Source organism: Malus sylvestris, chromosome 15, assembly GCF_916048215.2.
Source record: "Malus sylvestris chromosome 15, drMalSylv7.2, whole genome shotgun sequence".
Lineage (NCBI taxonomy): Eukaryota > Viridiplantae > Streptophyta > Magnoliopsida > Rosales > Rosaceae > Malus > Malus sylvestris.
This window is the reverse complement of record NC_062274.1, coordinates 15403821-15417828: the sequence shown is the minus strand read 5'-3', so window position 1 is coordinate 15417828 and position 14008 is coordinate 15403821. Positions and strand designations below refer to the sequence as shown.

General features: G+C 39.8%; 4 protein-coding genes across 4 annotated transcripts; 3 read left to right on the top strand and 1 right to left on the bottom strand.

Annotated features, from left to right (window-relative positions):
- Positions 1–954, top strand: LOC126606049 (uncharacterized). Its single transcript, XM_050273516.1, has one exon. It carries the CDS (start codon positions 76–78, stop codon positions 952–954), a length of 879 nt encoding a protein of 292 aa, XP_050129473.1. The 5' UTR covers positions 1–75.
- Positions 955–2273: 1319 nt separating this feature from the next.
- On the top strand, positions 2274–3572 carry LOC126602713 (uncharacterized). The gene has a single exon (XM_050269608.1). It carries the CDS (start codon positions 2274–2276, stop codon positions 3570–3572), a length of 1299 nt encoding a protein of 432 aa, XP_050125565.1.
- A 2082-nt stretch (positions 3573–5654) lies between these two features.
- LOC126604735 (mitochondrial import inner membrane translocase subunit TIM17-2-like) lies at positions 5655–7666 on the bottom strand. Its single transcript, XM_050272040.1, has 2 exons — positions 6837–7666; positions 5655–5934 (listed from the first exon to the last, which is right to left on the bottom strand). The coding sequence occupies exon 1, from the start codon at positions 7538–7540 to the stop codon at positions 6854–6856; it is 687 nt and encodes a 228-aa protein (XP_050127997.1). The 5' UTR covers positions 7541–7666; the 3' UTR covers positions 5655–5934; positions 6837–6853.
- A 411-nt stretch (positions 7667–8077) lies between these two features.
- On the top strand, positions 8078–10505 carry LOC126605267 (uncharacterized). Its single transcript, XM_050272638.1, has one exon. The coding sequence runs from the start codon at positions 8312–8314 to the stop codon at positions 10331–10333; it is 2022 nt and encodes a 673-aa protein (XP_050128595.1). The 5' UTR covers positions 8078–8311; the 3' UTR covers positions 10334–10505.
- The last annotated feature ends 3503 nt before the right edge of the window (positions 10506–14008 follow it).

Genomic DNA, 14008 nt, shown 5'->3' with positions numbered 1-14008 from the left:
TTTGAGCAGCTTTACCGTTGTTATCCTGTTTCCTTCATCAACAAGGAACATCTCGAAAAGGGTGATAAAATCGTAATGCCGCCCTCAGCCCTCGACCGCCTAGTGTCAAATTTACAGGTCGATTACCCCATGTTGTTTGAACTCAGCAATCCTGGTAATTCTGGACGAGTTGCTCACTGTGGGGTGTCGGAATTTGTCGCTGATGAGGGCCTAATGTATTTACCATACTGGATGATGAAGAAGCTGCTTTTGCAAGAAGGCGATATTGTTCGGGTGAAAAACAAGAGCCTTGTGAAGGGAACATACATGAAGTTGCAGCCTCACGCCATGAATTTTCTTGACATATCAGACCCGAAAGCTGTTTTGGAAACTGCTTTGAGGAGATACTCGTGTTTAGCCACTGGTGACATTATCATGGTTCCTTATAACAATAAGGAGTACTACATTGACGTAATCGAGACAAATCCTTCCCCTGCAATCTGTATAATTGATACCGACTGCGAGGTTGATTTTGCCCCTCCACTTGATTATGTGGAGCCTCAAAAGCCAGCAGTGCCATCTACTCAATCTAAGAAGAGATCGAGAGAAGCCGAAAGGGAAGAAGAACCACCTGAGAAGATTCCAAAATTCAGCCCCTTTACTGGTTCAGTAAGAAGATTGGATGGAAAACCGGCATTGGACCAACCAGTTGCACCGGTTTCCTCTCCCGGCATTCTCAAGCAGAACCAACTGGAGAGTGAGAATGGAACCAAAGGCTCTATGTTATCAACTTCTGTGTCAGCGCATCGACCTAAAGGAAAGCTTGTGTTTGGTACAAATGGTTTAAGTGCCAACCATCCCACGAATGAAACCCCAAAATTTGTCCCACAGAAGAGCAGCCAAGAGCAGTCTCAGAAGGCCGAAAAGCCAAAGTTGCAAGCATTCACAGGAAAGAAGTATACACTGCAAGGATGAAGTTTAGGAAGATGGCTATGGCTAAAAGCTTATGTAACAAGTAACATCCAGATAAAATTTGTTTCCCTTATTATTTCTCTGTTTTTTTTTTTTTTTTTTTGTGTGATTTTGATACGTAATGTATAGTTTGGAAATTAATATAATTCAATCTACTTTATGAACATGTTTTATCGTATATACTTCGCTTTGGTGAAACACTGCAACTCATTGGCTAGTCTGAAATTCTATGCTTTGTAATAAACAAAAAGTTCTGCAAAAACGATAACGAAACAAACACATAAACGTTTCAATTTTGAAGGCTAAGCCCTTGATTCCAATCCTTGAATTTTACCATTGATAGACAACTATTTTCAGTTTAAGTATACTCAGTTTAGGAAAACAAACACATAACTACAATCCAAAACACAACGAGTATTGATAACAGACGCCACCAGTACTATGGTCTTTTAGTACTAGTGGCGTTCCTCTTTACAAGCGGTATTACTCTTCGCTTGCAACTTTGCAAGGGAAAATATCTCAGATTCGACTACCTTGAAAGACGTGTTGAATACCAAATTATAGCCTGGACATTATGTGGCTTATAGGGAAGACAAAGAGTACATTTTTGCTCAAACAACCCTCCATTAGTTACCGTTATATTAGTTTGGTTTAATTGATCTAAGACACGAATCTCAAAATTTAAACTAATGACAATCGGGCCGGGGGGGGGTGGTCCCAGACTATACTAGGTTTTCAATCTTATTCCTTAAAACTCATTCAATGGTTCAGATTATGCCAACATGTATGTTTAGTAACTCAGATTGTGCTAACAAGTAACTTCTTTGTTTTAAACTCTGTACATCAAAAGACACTAGTCGCAATCCTTACACGTTATAACCGATTAAAGCATTCTTCATCACCATATTAGAACGGAACTGTGTAAAAGTCAAGACAAAGGATCTAAAAAGAGAGTGCAAAATTTTTCTTCCCCGTAATCAATAGCTAATTACCAACATTCCTTCAACAAATACCCAAATCCTTCTCAAAGTGGTTTATGCATAGAACCCCATGAGATTAGAATTTCATGTGAGATATGATTGTGATCACATGTATATGGATAAAAGTCTAGGTAAAATGTAACACCTAGAGAGAATTTTTTGCTTTCTCATTCCCCTAAGGATTTGAGTTTCCTTGTTCCCCAAGAAACTCTTTGTTTAATTATGCCTCGCGACAGGAGTAAAACCCATTAAAGCACTCTTCTCTTGTTTTTCAGGTAGTCCTTGTTCTCTCTCGTTTTTTCTTTGCATAAATTGCCATATCTTTTCTACTGTTTCATCAATATGGCCAGTACCTTAACCTCGACCAGTACTAGTTGCCCATCTGATCATTTAGGATGGGCAAGCGTTCCTCTAGATGTTCTCTCTGTGATTCTGAATAAGCTGTCAGAATATGTGGATCATGTTCGTGTTGCCGGCGTTTGCAAGGGATGGCGGTCTATTGCTAAACTCTATAACAACTCAACGCAGCGTTGGCATAGGGTGCTTCCTCCCATGCTACTGTTCCCTGAAAACTCCAAAGGAAAGAGTCGTAACATTCATAGCCGAACAAAGATGAGAGGAGTATTGTATGGCGTTTCGGAAGGAAAAACCTACGAGAATATTCAATTGTCGTTGCCTAGTCTTATTAGTAGGACGAAGACCAAGAGGTACTTTTTTGGCTGTGGTCATGGTTGGTTGGCCCAAGTAGAACATCGTCCTCAATGCCATGTTACTCTCCTCAACCCTTTCAGAAAATTTGAGAGCGTTTCTCTCCCTCCCTTGGATATCGATGCTGGCAGTTTTGCGCCGCAAAAAGTAAAAAACATAAAGGTAAAAAACATAAAGGTTATCTTGTCCGCAGTTCCCAACTTGAATCGAGACAATTATGTGGTTGTAGCATTCTCCATGTATGGGAAAAACAGGATTGCTTTCTTTGAAGGGGGACAAAAGGATTGGACTTACACGTTTGGGCCGTATAGGTTTATTGATGCTATCTTTTGCAAAGGTGATCTCTACGCAGTTGAATGTAGTGGAAGTACACGTCGTGTGTCAGTATTCAATGTCCAAAGCATCTTTACTAAAAAGGCCCATTCGTGGCAAAAACCAATGGCACGCCTTGTAATTGAAACGCCAAGATTTTCTCGTTTCGGATATCTTGTGGAATCAACCTTAGAAAACCTGTTCTATATTCAGAAACGTTGGCGTCCAGAAAATGGTAGGATTCCTCGCAATGACAAGCGGCCGCCGGCCAAAGTGATGTTTAGGGTTTACGAGTTGGCTTTCAGTATTGATGGGGGACAATTGATGGCGGAGGCGGTTGAGGTAACAAGTATCGGTGACGAAGTTTTGTTCGTTGGTGACAACAAGACATCGGCATCTGTTTTAGCTTCAGATTTTCCTGGGTGTCAGCGGAACTCCATATACGATGCGGATGCTGTATTAAATTTTGCAGCAGGGCCCTTTCGTCGATATTCAGTAGTACCGTTTGATATGGGTATCTTCAACTTAGACGAGAAAGAGACCACTCTGGAATATAACTATAAAAAAAATCGTTGGAAGCCATACATACTTCGGTTAACCCCACCAGTTGAGGGACTCTGATATCTAATCAAGCTTCCAGTTTATCTTAATTGCAAGGATTAATTATAAACTTAGATTAAGGGGTGATTAAGTATTCTATTCTTTTTTATAGTTTATGTACTTTATGTTTCACATGTTTCACGCCTCTCAATAATTTGTAGTGTCAAAGGTGTTATTTCTTTATTTTCTAGTTTATCTTATTTCAATTTTTATATGATTTCATTCATTCTGTCAAAAACTATGCTGCTCATAGAAGCGTAAAGGGAGGGAGAGGTTGGGAGCCAGAACTATATTGAACTCAACTTAAATATTATACATCCTTGTCATTCATGTGAGTCGAATTTGAGATGTCTCACTGACCAGTGAAGAGACTTATCACTAGACGTAGTTGTGATGTTGTATATGTAAAAAGGTACTTCTTATCCAACCACCAATTACAGCATTCTCTGATTATAGAACTGGACTGTGTAACAGTCAATATGGAAGATCAAATTCAAAAACAAATTTTACCTTCAAATCATTCAGAAAGTGGTTCAAATAGAATCCCATGAGATTAGGATTTCGTGTGATACGACTGTGTGAACGCCTAGGATTAAATCTTAGGTTACAAGTAACAGTTATAGACCATCTTTTGCTTTCATATTCCCCTGGGATTTAACTTCCCTTGTTCCCCAAGAAACTCTTTCGTTAAACAATCTGCCCTGTGACTTGAGTACAATGCATTAAAAAGCATTATTCTCTTGTTTTTTGGTTTTCTCTGGTTTTTTTTCTTTTCGTAAATTCTTTTTTATTTCATACTGTTTTAATCCACATGGCTGGTACATTGACCTCGAGCAGACTAGTTACCTTTCTGATTATGCAGACTGGGCAAGCCTTCCTCAAGAAGTTGTCTTTTTGATTCCGGATAAGGTGTTGGAACCCCCTCGACCAAGTTTATGTTGCTGCAGTTTGCAAGGAGTGGTGGTCTGTTGCAAAAGACCATAACAACTCAATGCAGCGTTGGCAGCCCAAGTTTGAAGTCGTTTCTCTCCCTCCCCTCCCTCGCTTGGGCAACTTTCTGTCGAGAAAAAACGATAACACAAAGATAAAGGTTGTCTTGTCCGCTGTTCCCAATTTGGATCGAGACAATTTTGTGGTTGTAGCATTCTACATAAACGAGAAATCGAAGATTGCTTTCTTTAAGGGGGGGCAAAAACATTGGAGTTGCAGCACTCTTAAGACTAGGTATATTGATGCTATATTTTACAAAGGTAAAGTCTACACAGTTGAATGTATTGGAGAGAGACATGTGGAAATTTTCCATGTCCAAAGTCATTATTTTGCAGGAGCAGATTCAATCTTAATAAGTAAGGAAATGAAAACCTAATTCTAAAGGACTAGGTCTAAAACCCAAACAATAAAAATAATTAACTATTTTCCCAACAGTCTAACCCACGTCTGCAGAATTACCAAGCATATATCTAAAGACACACAATTGCTTAATTTGTTATGAGAGAACCATTTCATACTATAAGCATTAGAGCAACTGAGCAAGAAATAAAAAACCAAAATTTCGACACAAAATCGAAGAAACATTTCATACTATATGCGTTTGCAGAGTCATGACCTCGACAACATTTTATATTAATTTTTTAGGTGTTTGGGGTCACGTCAACATCATATATCAATTTTTTAATCCACGTCAACATTTCATACTATATGCATTTGCAGAGTCATTATTTTGCAGGAGCAAATTCAAGTGACACATTATTCAGCCGCTCCACCGCCACGATAAGCGCCTGAAATCCAAATTGCCCTCGCCGTGAGCCTTCAGCGACAGATACAGCCGCTGAGCCAGGGCTAATCCGGGCAGAGCAAGTCCCACCTTCTGGCACTCCTTTAAGCAAATGCCCAAATCCTTCACGAAGCGGTTCACATAGAATCCCGGCTCAAAATCCCTCTTCAGAATCTGGCCGCCGTACAAATCCAGTGACCTCGTGATCGCGCCAAGGAAAAGACCCACGTCGAGGCCGGACTTGTGGGCGGATTTGAAACAAAACGATTAATGTACCACAATAAAAATTTGAGCAGAAGACAAAGACGAATGTACCACACCATACAACCTGTTCCGAAACCAAGTCATTCGCATTCGAGTTTATATTAAGGCTAAGTAATTTCACATTAATGCAAACATGAAATTAACATTCATCTTAAGGAACTAGTTTTCCAGCCAGAGTATAACAATGATCCTTAATTCTAACACAGGAACACCTAACTGTTTGAGTTTTCCCAACTTCTTTCGACGTTATGGTTGTGGCGAGCTTCGTGTCTCTACTATGTACTGCTCCTCAAGCGCCTCAAAGCAAAAATGAAAAATCCATACCAGTCTTAGGCTGTTCATCCACTGAAAGAATGAAAAGACAGAACCACCAATTAATCAATGGCCAAAATTAAAGAATCATAGACTGCCCTAATCATAGCATTGTCCAATGAAACATGCATCGGCAACTGGCAATGCCATGGGTAAAAAATACAAGTTCGAGCAGAACTCCAAATATTTGCACAACCATAGACCACAACGCAATACCAATTCAGCAACGTTCTATTCCAAATACAATCATGGACTACAATGCATACGAATTCAGCATTGTTCTATTCCAAATATTTGCACAATCATAGACTACAATGCATACTAATATGGCACGCACAACATTCAAATGTATCTAGCTTAGATTACGGAATAACACTAATGCTTGGAACAACGAAACATAAACTATTTGGCTTAGTTCTCAAAGGAAGGGGATTTTCTTCTCTAAATTTGAATGATGCTATTCCCATCTACACTCTGTGAACCTTACGAACCTCAACGCAACAACTGGTTCCCAAAGCGTTCAATATCCATATAACGAGGGCAAATTTGTGTAAAATAGTCAAGTCTCAACGCATGAACACAAGAAATACAGAAAAGTGATGATCAAGTAGGCAAGCACCAAGGCTAGCATGCAAATCCTAAACATGAAAATTAGGTGAAAACAATCCAATGTATGCAAATTCTGAGCACTCCTAATCCACGAAATTATTACAAAAAATTATTTTGCATATCAAAAGCATCTCCAATACACAACTTAATCGGCAATTCAAGCAAGAAATCAAATTTGAATTTGAAAAGCATTATAATACAATCTAATCATCGTCCTCCCTAAATACCTTAACTTACCCGAATCCCTCAGTTCAATACCAACCACTCCTCCCTAAATACAATCTAATCATCATCCTTCTAATCCAAACCCCCTCCTTAATCCTTACCATAATCAGTAGATCAATCACTTAAACTCGAAGGTCGGCACTGGCGGTGCATCGAAACTCTCCAAAATCTTCGTCTCACTTCCACTTCTCTTAGCCTCAGGCTCCTTCCCCTTTTCGAACCATCCTCCAAACCAGGATCCTGAGCTCGAATTCGCCTCAGCGCCGCTGCCGACGGACGTTGCCATCTCCGGTGGGCCAGGCTGACCCGGAGCCCGGCCCATAGGAGGAAGCCCAGGCATACCGGCCATATTCGCCGGCTCTTCAATCACAACCGGCATCTGCTGCTGCTGGCTCATAAACTTATTAAGCATGATCCCAGCTCCTTCAATCAGCGCCAGGAGAACGCCACCGAAGGCAGCCGATCGGGCCGAGGCGCCAAGCCCCTGGCGCATCTGGAGGAAGCCACCGGTGGCGGCGCCGGCGATGATGGAGTTCCAGGGGTCCTCCTTCTGGCGGACGTAGACCATGGTGCAGTCGAAGGCGGAGAACAGGCCTCCCCAGACGGCGAAGCTTCCGCCGACGCGCGGCGCGTTCATCCGGACGGCCTGGGAGCCGCCTATGAACCGGGCGCCGGAGGGGGAGTTGTAGACGCCCTTGATGAAGTGGAAGGCGGAACCGCCGACAGCGCCCATGCCGAAGGCGCCGCCTATGTCGTCGAGGATGCGGTCGGGGCACGGTTCTCGGGATGTTTCTGGAGTTCCCATGATTGTGTCTAAAGGCGGTGGTGGGAGGAGAGGGTTTTTCTCTGCTTCGAGCCTTCCAAGGGTTTTTGTTTGGAGAAGTCGAGAGAGAGAGATCGAATTAAGAGGGCCTGTTTTCCTTGTGGTTCTAGGTTTTTGTTTGGCTGTTTTGACGGAAATATCCTTGTGAAATATCGCGGGTCGTTTGGCTCGGTCGGGTTTTGGTTACGGGTGCAAGAAAATGTCAATCTGCCACGCAATGACTCATTTGGCCCTATGTTTCCATTTTTTTCATTTGCAAATTATTTATTTTCTGTTTGCTTCATAAAAAATAAAAAATAAATAAAAAAACATTAATCCCAACAAAAAAAACAAAAAAAACTGTTACTTGATTTATTTCTCTCCCAATAAATTAAATAAACCAAACACAACAAAACCAAAAGAAAATGGTAAAAAATAACAGCTTAAGGGGCATTATAGTCCATCAAAATCCATGTCAGTCGGGTTCACTCGTAGGTCTAGGGCAACGACGTCGTTTGACAGCTTAAAGTATCTTATCTTCCAAGGCTGCCGTTTAACCTCCCCGCCATCCTCACTCTTCAGCAAAGCTTCACGGTGGTGGCTGGAACCGTTCAGCGATACGAAGTCGTTTGAACTGCGGAGAAGCTTCACAGTGAACCAAAAGGCTTCGACACTCTTCAGAAATCGTTTTTGAATCAGGTTTTTGCTCTTTCTCTGCATCCCCCTTTATGTTTTCGGATCGAGTTTTCTGAGTTTTTGAAAATAGAGAATACAATGTATGCGAATTTAGCAAAAGGCCAAGCATTTCCCTTGGCAATTAGGGTTTGTTCGTGGCCCAAATCGTTTCACACCTCAAAGTTTCAATCTTTACAAATCGGGTCTCGTCCAAAACCCCCAATAAACCTAAGGTCGATCAAACTCACAAAACCAACATGCGGGTTTGGTGAAAAAAATTGTGGGTTGTCACATTTGGTTCGTTTTTCAACCGGTTCGTATTGTGAGATTCCGGAAACTGGGGTTGTTACAAAACCCAGAAGTGTTTCTGGTGGGTTTAGGATTAGAAGTGGTGCACAGAGTTGGTGTTTTGTAAGAGGTAGAGGTTTTTCGAGTTGCTCGGGTCAGGGAGTTGATGGAGGGAGTGGTGTGGGTAGAGCTGGGAAAAGACTGCCATGGTTGCCGGCAGCAAAGGCTAGGGGAGCAAAAGGGTTGGAGAAAGGAACTACGGCGAAGACATCTGTTTCGTCTTGGGAGGAATCTGCTAAGAGGTTAGAGGAAGTTAGTGATAATGGTTCTTGGGGAGAAGCGGCAAAGAGATTAGATGGAGATAGTAGTGAGTCGTCTTGGGGAAAATCGGGAAATAGGTTAGAGGAAGAAACAAATTCGAAAACTGGCCGTGCTTCTTGGGATGTGTCAAGAAAAAATTACATTCGGAAAAGTGGTCCATTGCAGTATGGGAGCAGAGAAGGTAGAACTGAAAGGGGAACTTCGGTAAAGGATCGTCAGAGTGATTACCGTGGGAGGGACAAAAGATTGGACGAAGCCGATACAGCAAAAAGTTATGTTAGGAAAAGTGGTACATCGGAGCAATGGGGTAGAGAAAGTAGGACTGGAAGGGGAAGTGTGGTAAAGGATCGTCAGAGTGATTACCGAGGGAGGGACAGAAGATTTGAGAAAGCTGATACAGAAGGAGATGTAGAAGAAGAAGGAGACGAACAAGAAGAAGAAATGGAGGCTGTTGATGATCCAAGGTGGGATCGTATTCAAAACAAGTTCAGTGGAATGGAAGATGTAAAACCTGGACGTGAGAGACCTGAGTTTCGAAGGTGGAATAGGCAGGAAGATTGGGGTAAGAAGACATGGAAAGAGGCTACTGAATCGTCCGTGCCTAGTATGATTGGCCAAAGTGTTTATGGCGTTGGTCCAGTTTTGGCTGCTTTGTCAGCTGGAAGAAGAGAATTTTATGCATTGTATGTTCAAGAAGGGATGGATTTGAGCAAAAATAATAGGAAGAAGAAGGACAAGAAGGGCTTTGAGAGAATTTTAATGATGGCTGACAAGATTGGGTTAAACGTAAAGGATGTGTCCAAGCATGATCTTAATATGGCTACTGATAATCGACCTCATCAGGGTCTGGTTCTAGATGCTTCTCCGTTGGAGATGGTGAAAATTAATGAATTGGACCCCGTTTCAGTTGAGGAAGATAAGGGCTCTCTTTGGGTTGCTTTGGATGAGGTTACGGATCCTCAGAATGTGGGAGCAATCATCAGGTCTGCTTATTTCTTTGGAGCTTCTGGGGTGGTGTTATGTGCCAAGAATTCAGCTCCACTGAGTGGAGTGGTGAGCAAAGCAAGTGCAGGCTCACTTGAGTTAATGGAGTTGAGATACTGCAAAAATATGATGCAGTTCCTAACATCCTCAGCCGAAAATGGTTGGCGAGTTCTTGGAGGTTCTGTTTCTGCCAAGGCTATACCTTTGAACGAGGTTGCACCTAGTGTACCAACAATTCTTGTTCTGGGAAGTGAGGGCACTGGGTTGAGACCTTTGGTGGAAAGATCTTGCACTGATTTGATTAGAATCCCAGGGAATATTCCCGTGGAAATTACTGCTGGTGGATTTGATGATACTGAAACCGTGAAAGGGAATCATGTGTGCTCAGCTGAAGAGTTTCGATCATTTTTGGCCGTGGAGAGCTTAAATGTCAGCGTTGCAGCTGGTGTGCTGCTTCATCACTTAACGGGAAACAATAACAATGAGGATGTCCATGCGGTTAATCAGCAGACTGACGAACTTGACTGAGGTTCGTCATACACGTTGTAATTCATATTGGCACTTTTTAAAGCTTTATCTAAAGTTGGGAGTAGGTTTACAGTTTTTATTTCCTTATCGCCTCTTAATCAGAAATGTGTGCCATAACAACTCTAATTTTTGGTGTTAAAATGAGTATCTTAAACGATTTGAGATCATTAAATTGTGCATCACAGTTCATACTACTGACATATGTGTGAAGTTTGGACGCTATTATTCACATTCGTTCATAGAAACTAGAAACAGCAACTAATTGTCTTCAAAGACTGCTGTCATGTTTTCTGCAACTTACCCTTATTCCCTTATCACAAAACACATACATTTCCCTCTAATCTGTGAGCGTGGTGTTCCAATGTTAATGAATGATTACCACAAATCTCACGATGATATGAATTATGGTTAGCTTGCAATTGTTACTCACTGCACTGCAGAATTGCCTGCATTTATAGCTACGTTTTTCTGCAACTACACGTGCGGTTCCGGACCTGCTCTGTAGGTTCTACATATGATATAGTGATGATGTCAAATGCTGATGAGTTTTTGTTTATTTCTTGTCCGCCTATGCATTAGTTGTTTTCGAACATGTGGTTTGAAAATGGCATGGCACCCATCTTTTGTGCGTTTCAGTTGCTGAATCTGTCTGACTTGACTCTTATACGATGCGTGTGATCAAAAGCACTTTTGCAAAATTCGCCAGCCTGAATCTCCATTGCAATTGTGTTACATTCCGTCCATTATTTTCAATCCCAAAAGCTCATCCAATCCAGATTCCCAGTGCTCCTTGAAGTCTGCATCAGAGAAGTCATGAATGAGAATGATACCCGTTGTTCAAGTCATAAACAATTCCCCTGGTGATCTCAGCTCGTACCTAGTTGTTCAGGTACGAGTCATGACATACCGAATTTCAACGTGAGACCTACTTTTGCATTTTGTGTTTGTTCAGGTTGAAGAATGAGAATGATACACATACCTTGCGTGCGTGCGGATTCTTAATAAGTAAACATGCCTTGAAAGTCCGGAAGCGAAACCCATGGTGAAAATCTCAGAAAGCTAACAGTCCTCTTCCCACTAAGAATTGTAGGTACAACTTACAAGTCAGAAGGATTTGTTTGTTGTAGGACCCCATATCATTTCATAATTCTAACTATTCCAACTATCCCATGTATAAAAATAATAAGAACAAAAATTAATATAAAAAGTTGCCATGTTAATTGTATGATCAATCAACATGTTCCATCGGCTGCAAAACTGGCAAGACCATGTGATTCATGAAGAGGATGCCAAATGTACAATCGAAGATGCCTCCTCCTCCTCATGCCTTTCCCATCGACAGCCCACTTTAGTCAAAAGCACTTTCCGTGCGGCAACTTACATGGAAATTGAATATGACTTCTGTCACGCGGTGTTACAGATTCAATAATGTTATATAGAGTGAAACTTAAGCATGACATTATATTATTTAATCGAGAAACTACGATGGCACTAACTCTATTCCATGTAAAGTCATTATTTCTCAAGACTCATTTGAAAATTACTTATGTATAAAAACACTTATGTTCATAAGCGCTTCTGTTAAAAGTGTTTTTATTATAAATATGTAGAAATTTTTATAACAAATTCAAGTGCTTATTAGAAAATTCATCATGAAGAAATATAAAGTTAGTGTTTCTCCATAATATACTTCTATGATCTATAAGTGCTTTTAAGTTTTTTTGCCAAGGATCAAAAGCATTTTTAGTTGGTAGAAAACACTTCTAACATTTCAATAAGCATTTCTAAACATACACTTAATTAAATTTGGAAAAATACTTGGCTCCTTGTTATGATCCTTACAGACAAATCGTGGTTTTACATGTTTGCATATATAAATATATATATATATATATATTTTTTTTATTTTTTACTAGTCTCAATTATACGTGTCAGATTATGATGTGCATGTAACGAGTTAGTATCTTGTCCTTACGCCGAAGGTTGAGACAATTTATTCTCCCCCGGTTACAAACGCTGTCAGTCCCTACCCATATATCCCGGGACCCAAAGTCGTCTCTGCACGTAGCTCAAGATGTTGCATGAAACATTGAAACATAGTTTCTATGAATGCTACTTGTACCTGCCATGCATATGACCACCACAAGACGATGTGTTTGTACGGGTCTCTATCCTTATCCAATCGATCAAATCTCAACTTAATTGTGTGAGCTTATGAATTAGATGTAAAATATTTCCAACATAGAATATACTTTTAGCATCCTAAACATGTTTTTGTCATGTCCAATTGGCCAGTATCTTTTAGGTCATGATAAATTCGGAAAATTACTTCTTATTCATGAACATATATGCGAAGAATTAATTGTCATTACTTAAAGTTGGATAACATAAAAAAAGTATGTTTATACATACATGAACGATTATTAATTGTTGATAGATAAAACTTGGATTTTTAATACAAAACCGAACTACGCTCATAAACGGACAAATATTAAATCAAGTTTTTCTTCGTTCTACCGAATTCCAAAGTCGTGGTTTTGGTATTTTTTTTTGTTGGTGTGGGAGTGTTGCTATCAATATCGACAATTCTACCATTGTTATTTTAGTTTTGATACAACTGAATAACAATGGTCTACACCACGTAGAGGAGAAATCACCTTTATAGCCAACTGATTAAGGACTCGTTGGAAGTACCTTTAAAATGATTGAAAGCGTTTTTTGTGACAATGTTTTTGAAATCAATTCTTACTAAAAATCTAAGTGAATCTTGAAAAAACACTTTAAATGCTTCATGCGAGAAACACGTATCTAATGATTTTTTTTAATCATTTTAAAAATATTTTCAAACAAGCCTTAGTCCAGATTTAGAGCCTACCATTGTTATTTGATCAAATAAATCAAAACAAGTATTTTAATAAAACTCAATTAGCGTACACGAATCGTCTTGATTCATGGTCAATAAACAAAAGAATGAAACACAGAAGCTTATAGATTGAGCCGTGTAGTTAGCATAAACAAATGGGATTAGGGGAGTTAATTAATCAATCAATTAAGGATACGCAAGTGTAGCTTATAGATTCGGATCATAAATGAGCATCTTCCTTTTATGGCAAGATGACACCTCACGTGTCCTGATTCCCCGTCTTTATTTCTCTATACTTTTTTCCTCAAATTATTTGGTAGAACACGTGCTTTATTTATCAATGCTATAACCGAAAATATAAACTCATCGTCTATGTATGTTACAATACATAAAAATATGGGTGTGAATTTTTTTCACAATTTCACACCCTCACTCTGTCTCTACACATCATTTTTTTTCATCGATACCGATATTGATATTTGAATTGAATAAACAAGATGAAAATCAAAGTGTAAAAGAGAAAAACATGTGAAAATCATAAAACAATAAACTCCCACATCTCCAGAGTCTATACTATACAAAAAATGCTTAGCTTCGTACATGTAGAGAGTCATTATTTTCTTAAAACAAAATCAGATTTTGACACCGATGTGTGCGGAAAAACTCTTTGATATGGAAAAGTTTATTTTTTTACGCCCAAAATTGTTCGTACAACATAAAAATTGATAACATCATGCTACTTAATACTACGATTTAGTTCTAAAAATCTTAAATTTGAATCTACAAATAGTTGGATATGACTATACTAATTT

What these genes read in the sequence shown, in the direction of transcription:
- LOC126602713 (XM_050269608.1), top strand. Translation starts at nt 2,274, where the DNA reads ATGGCCAGTACCTTAACCTCGACCAGTACTAGTTGCCCATCTGATCAT.
- LOC126606049 (XM_050273516.1), top strand. Translation starts at nt 76, where the DNA reads ATGCCGCCCTCAGCCCTCGACCGCCTAGTGTCAAATTTACAGGTCGAT.
- LOC126604735 (XM_050272040.1), bottom strand. Translation starts at nt 7,540, where the DNA reads ATGGGAACTCCAGAAACATCCCGAGAACCGTGCCCCGACCGCATCCTC.
- LOC126605267 (XM_050272638.1), top strand. Translation starts at nt 8,312, where the DNA reads ATGTATGCGAATTTAGCAAAAGGCCAAGCATTTCCCTTGGCAATTAGG.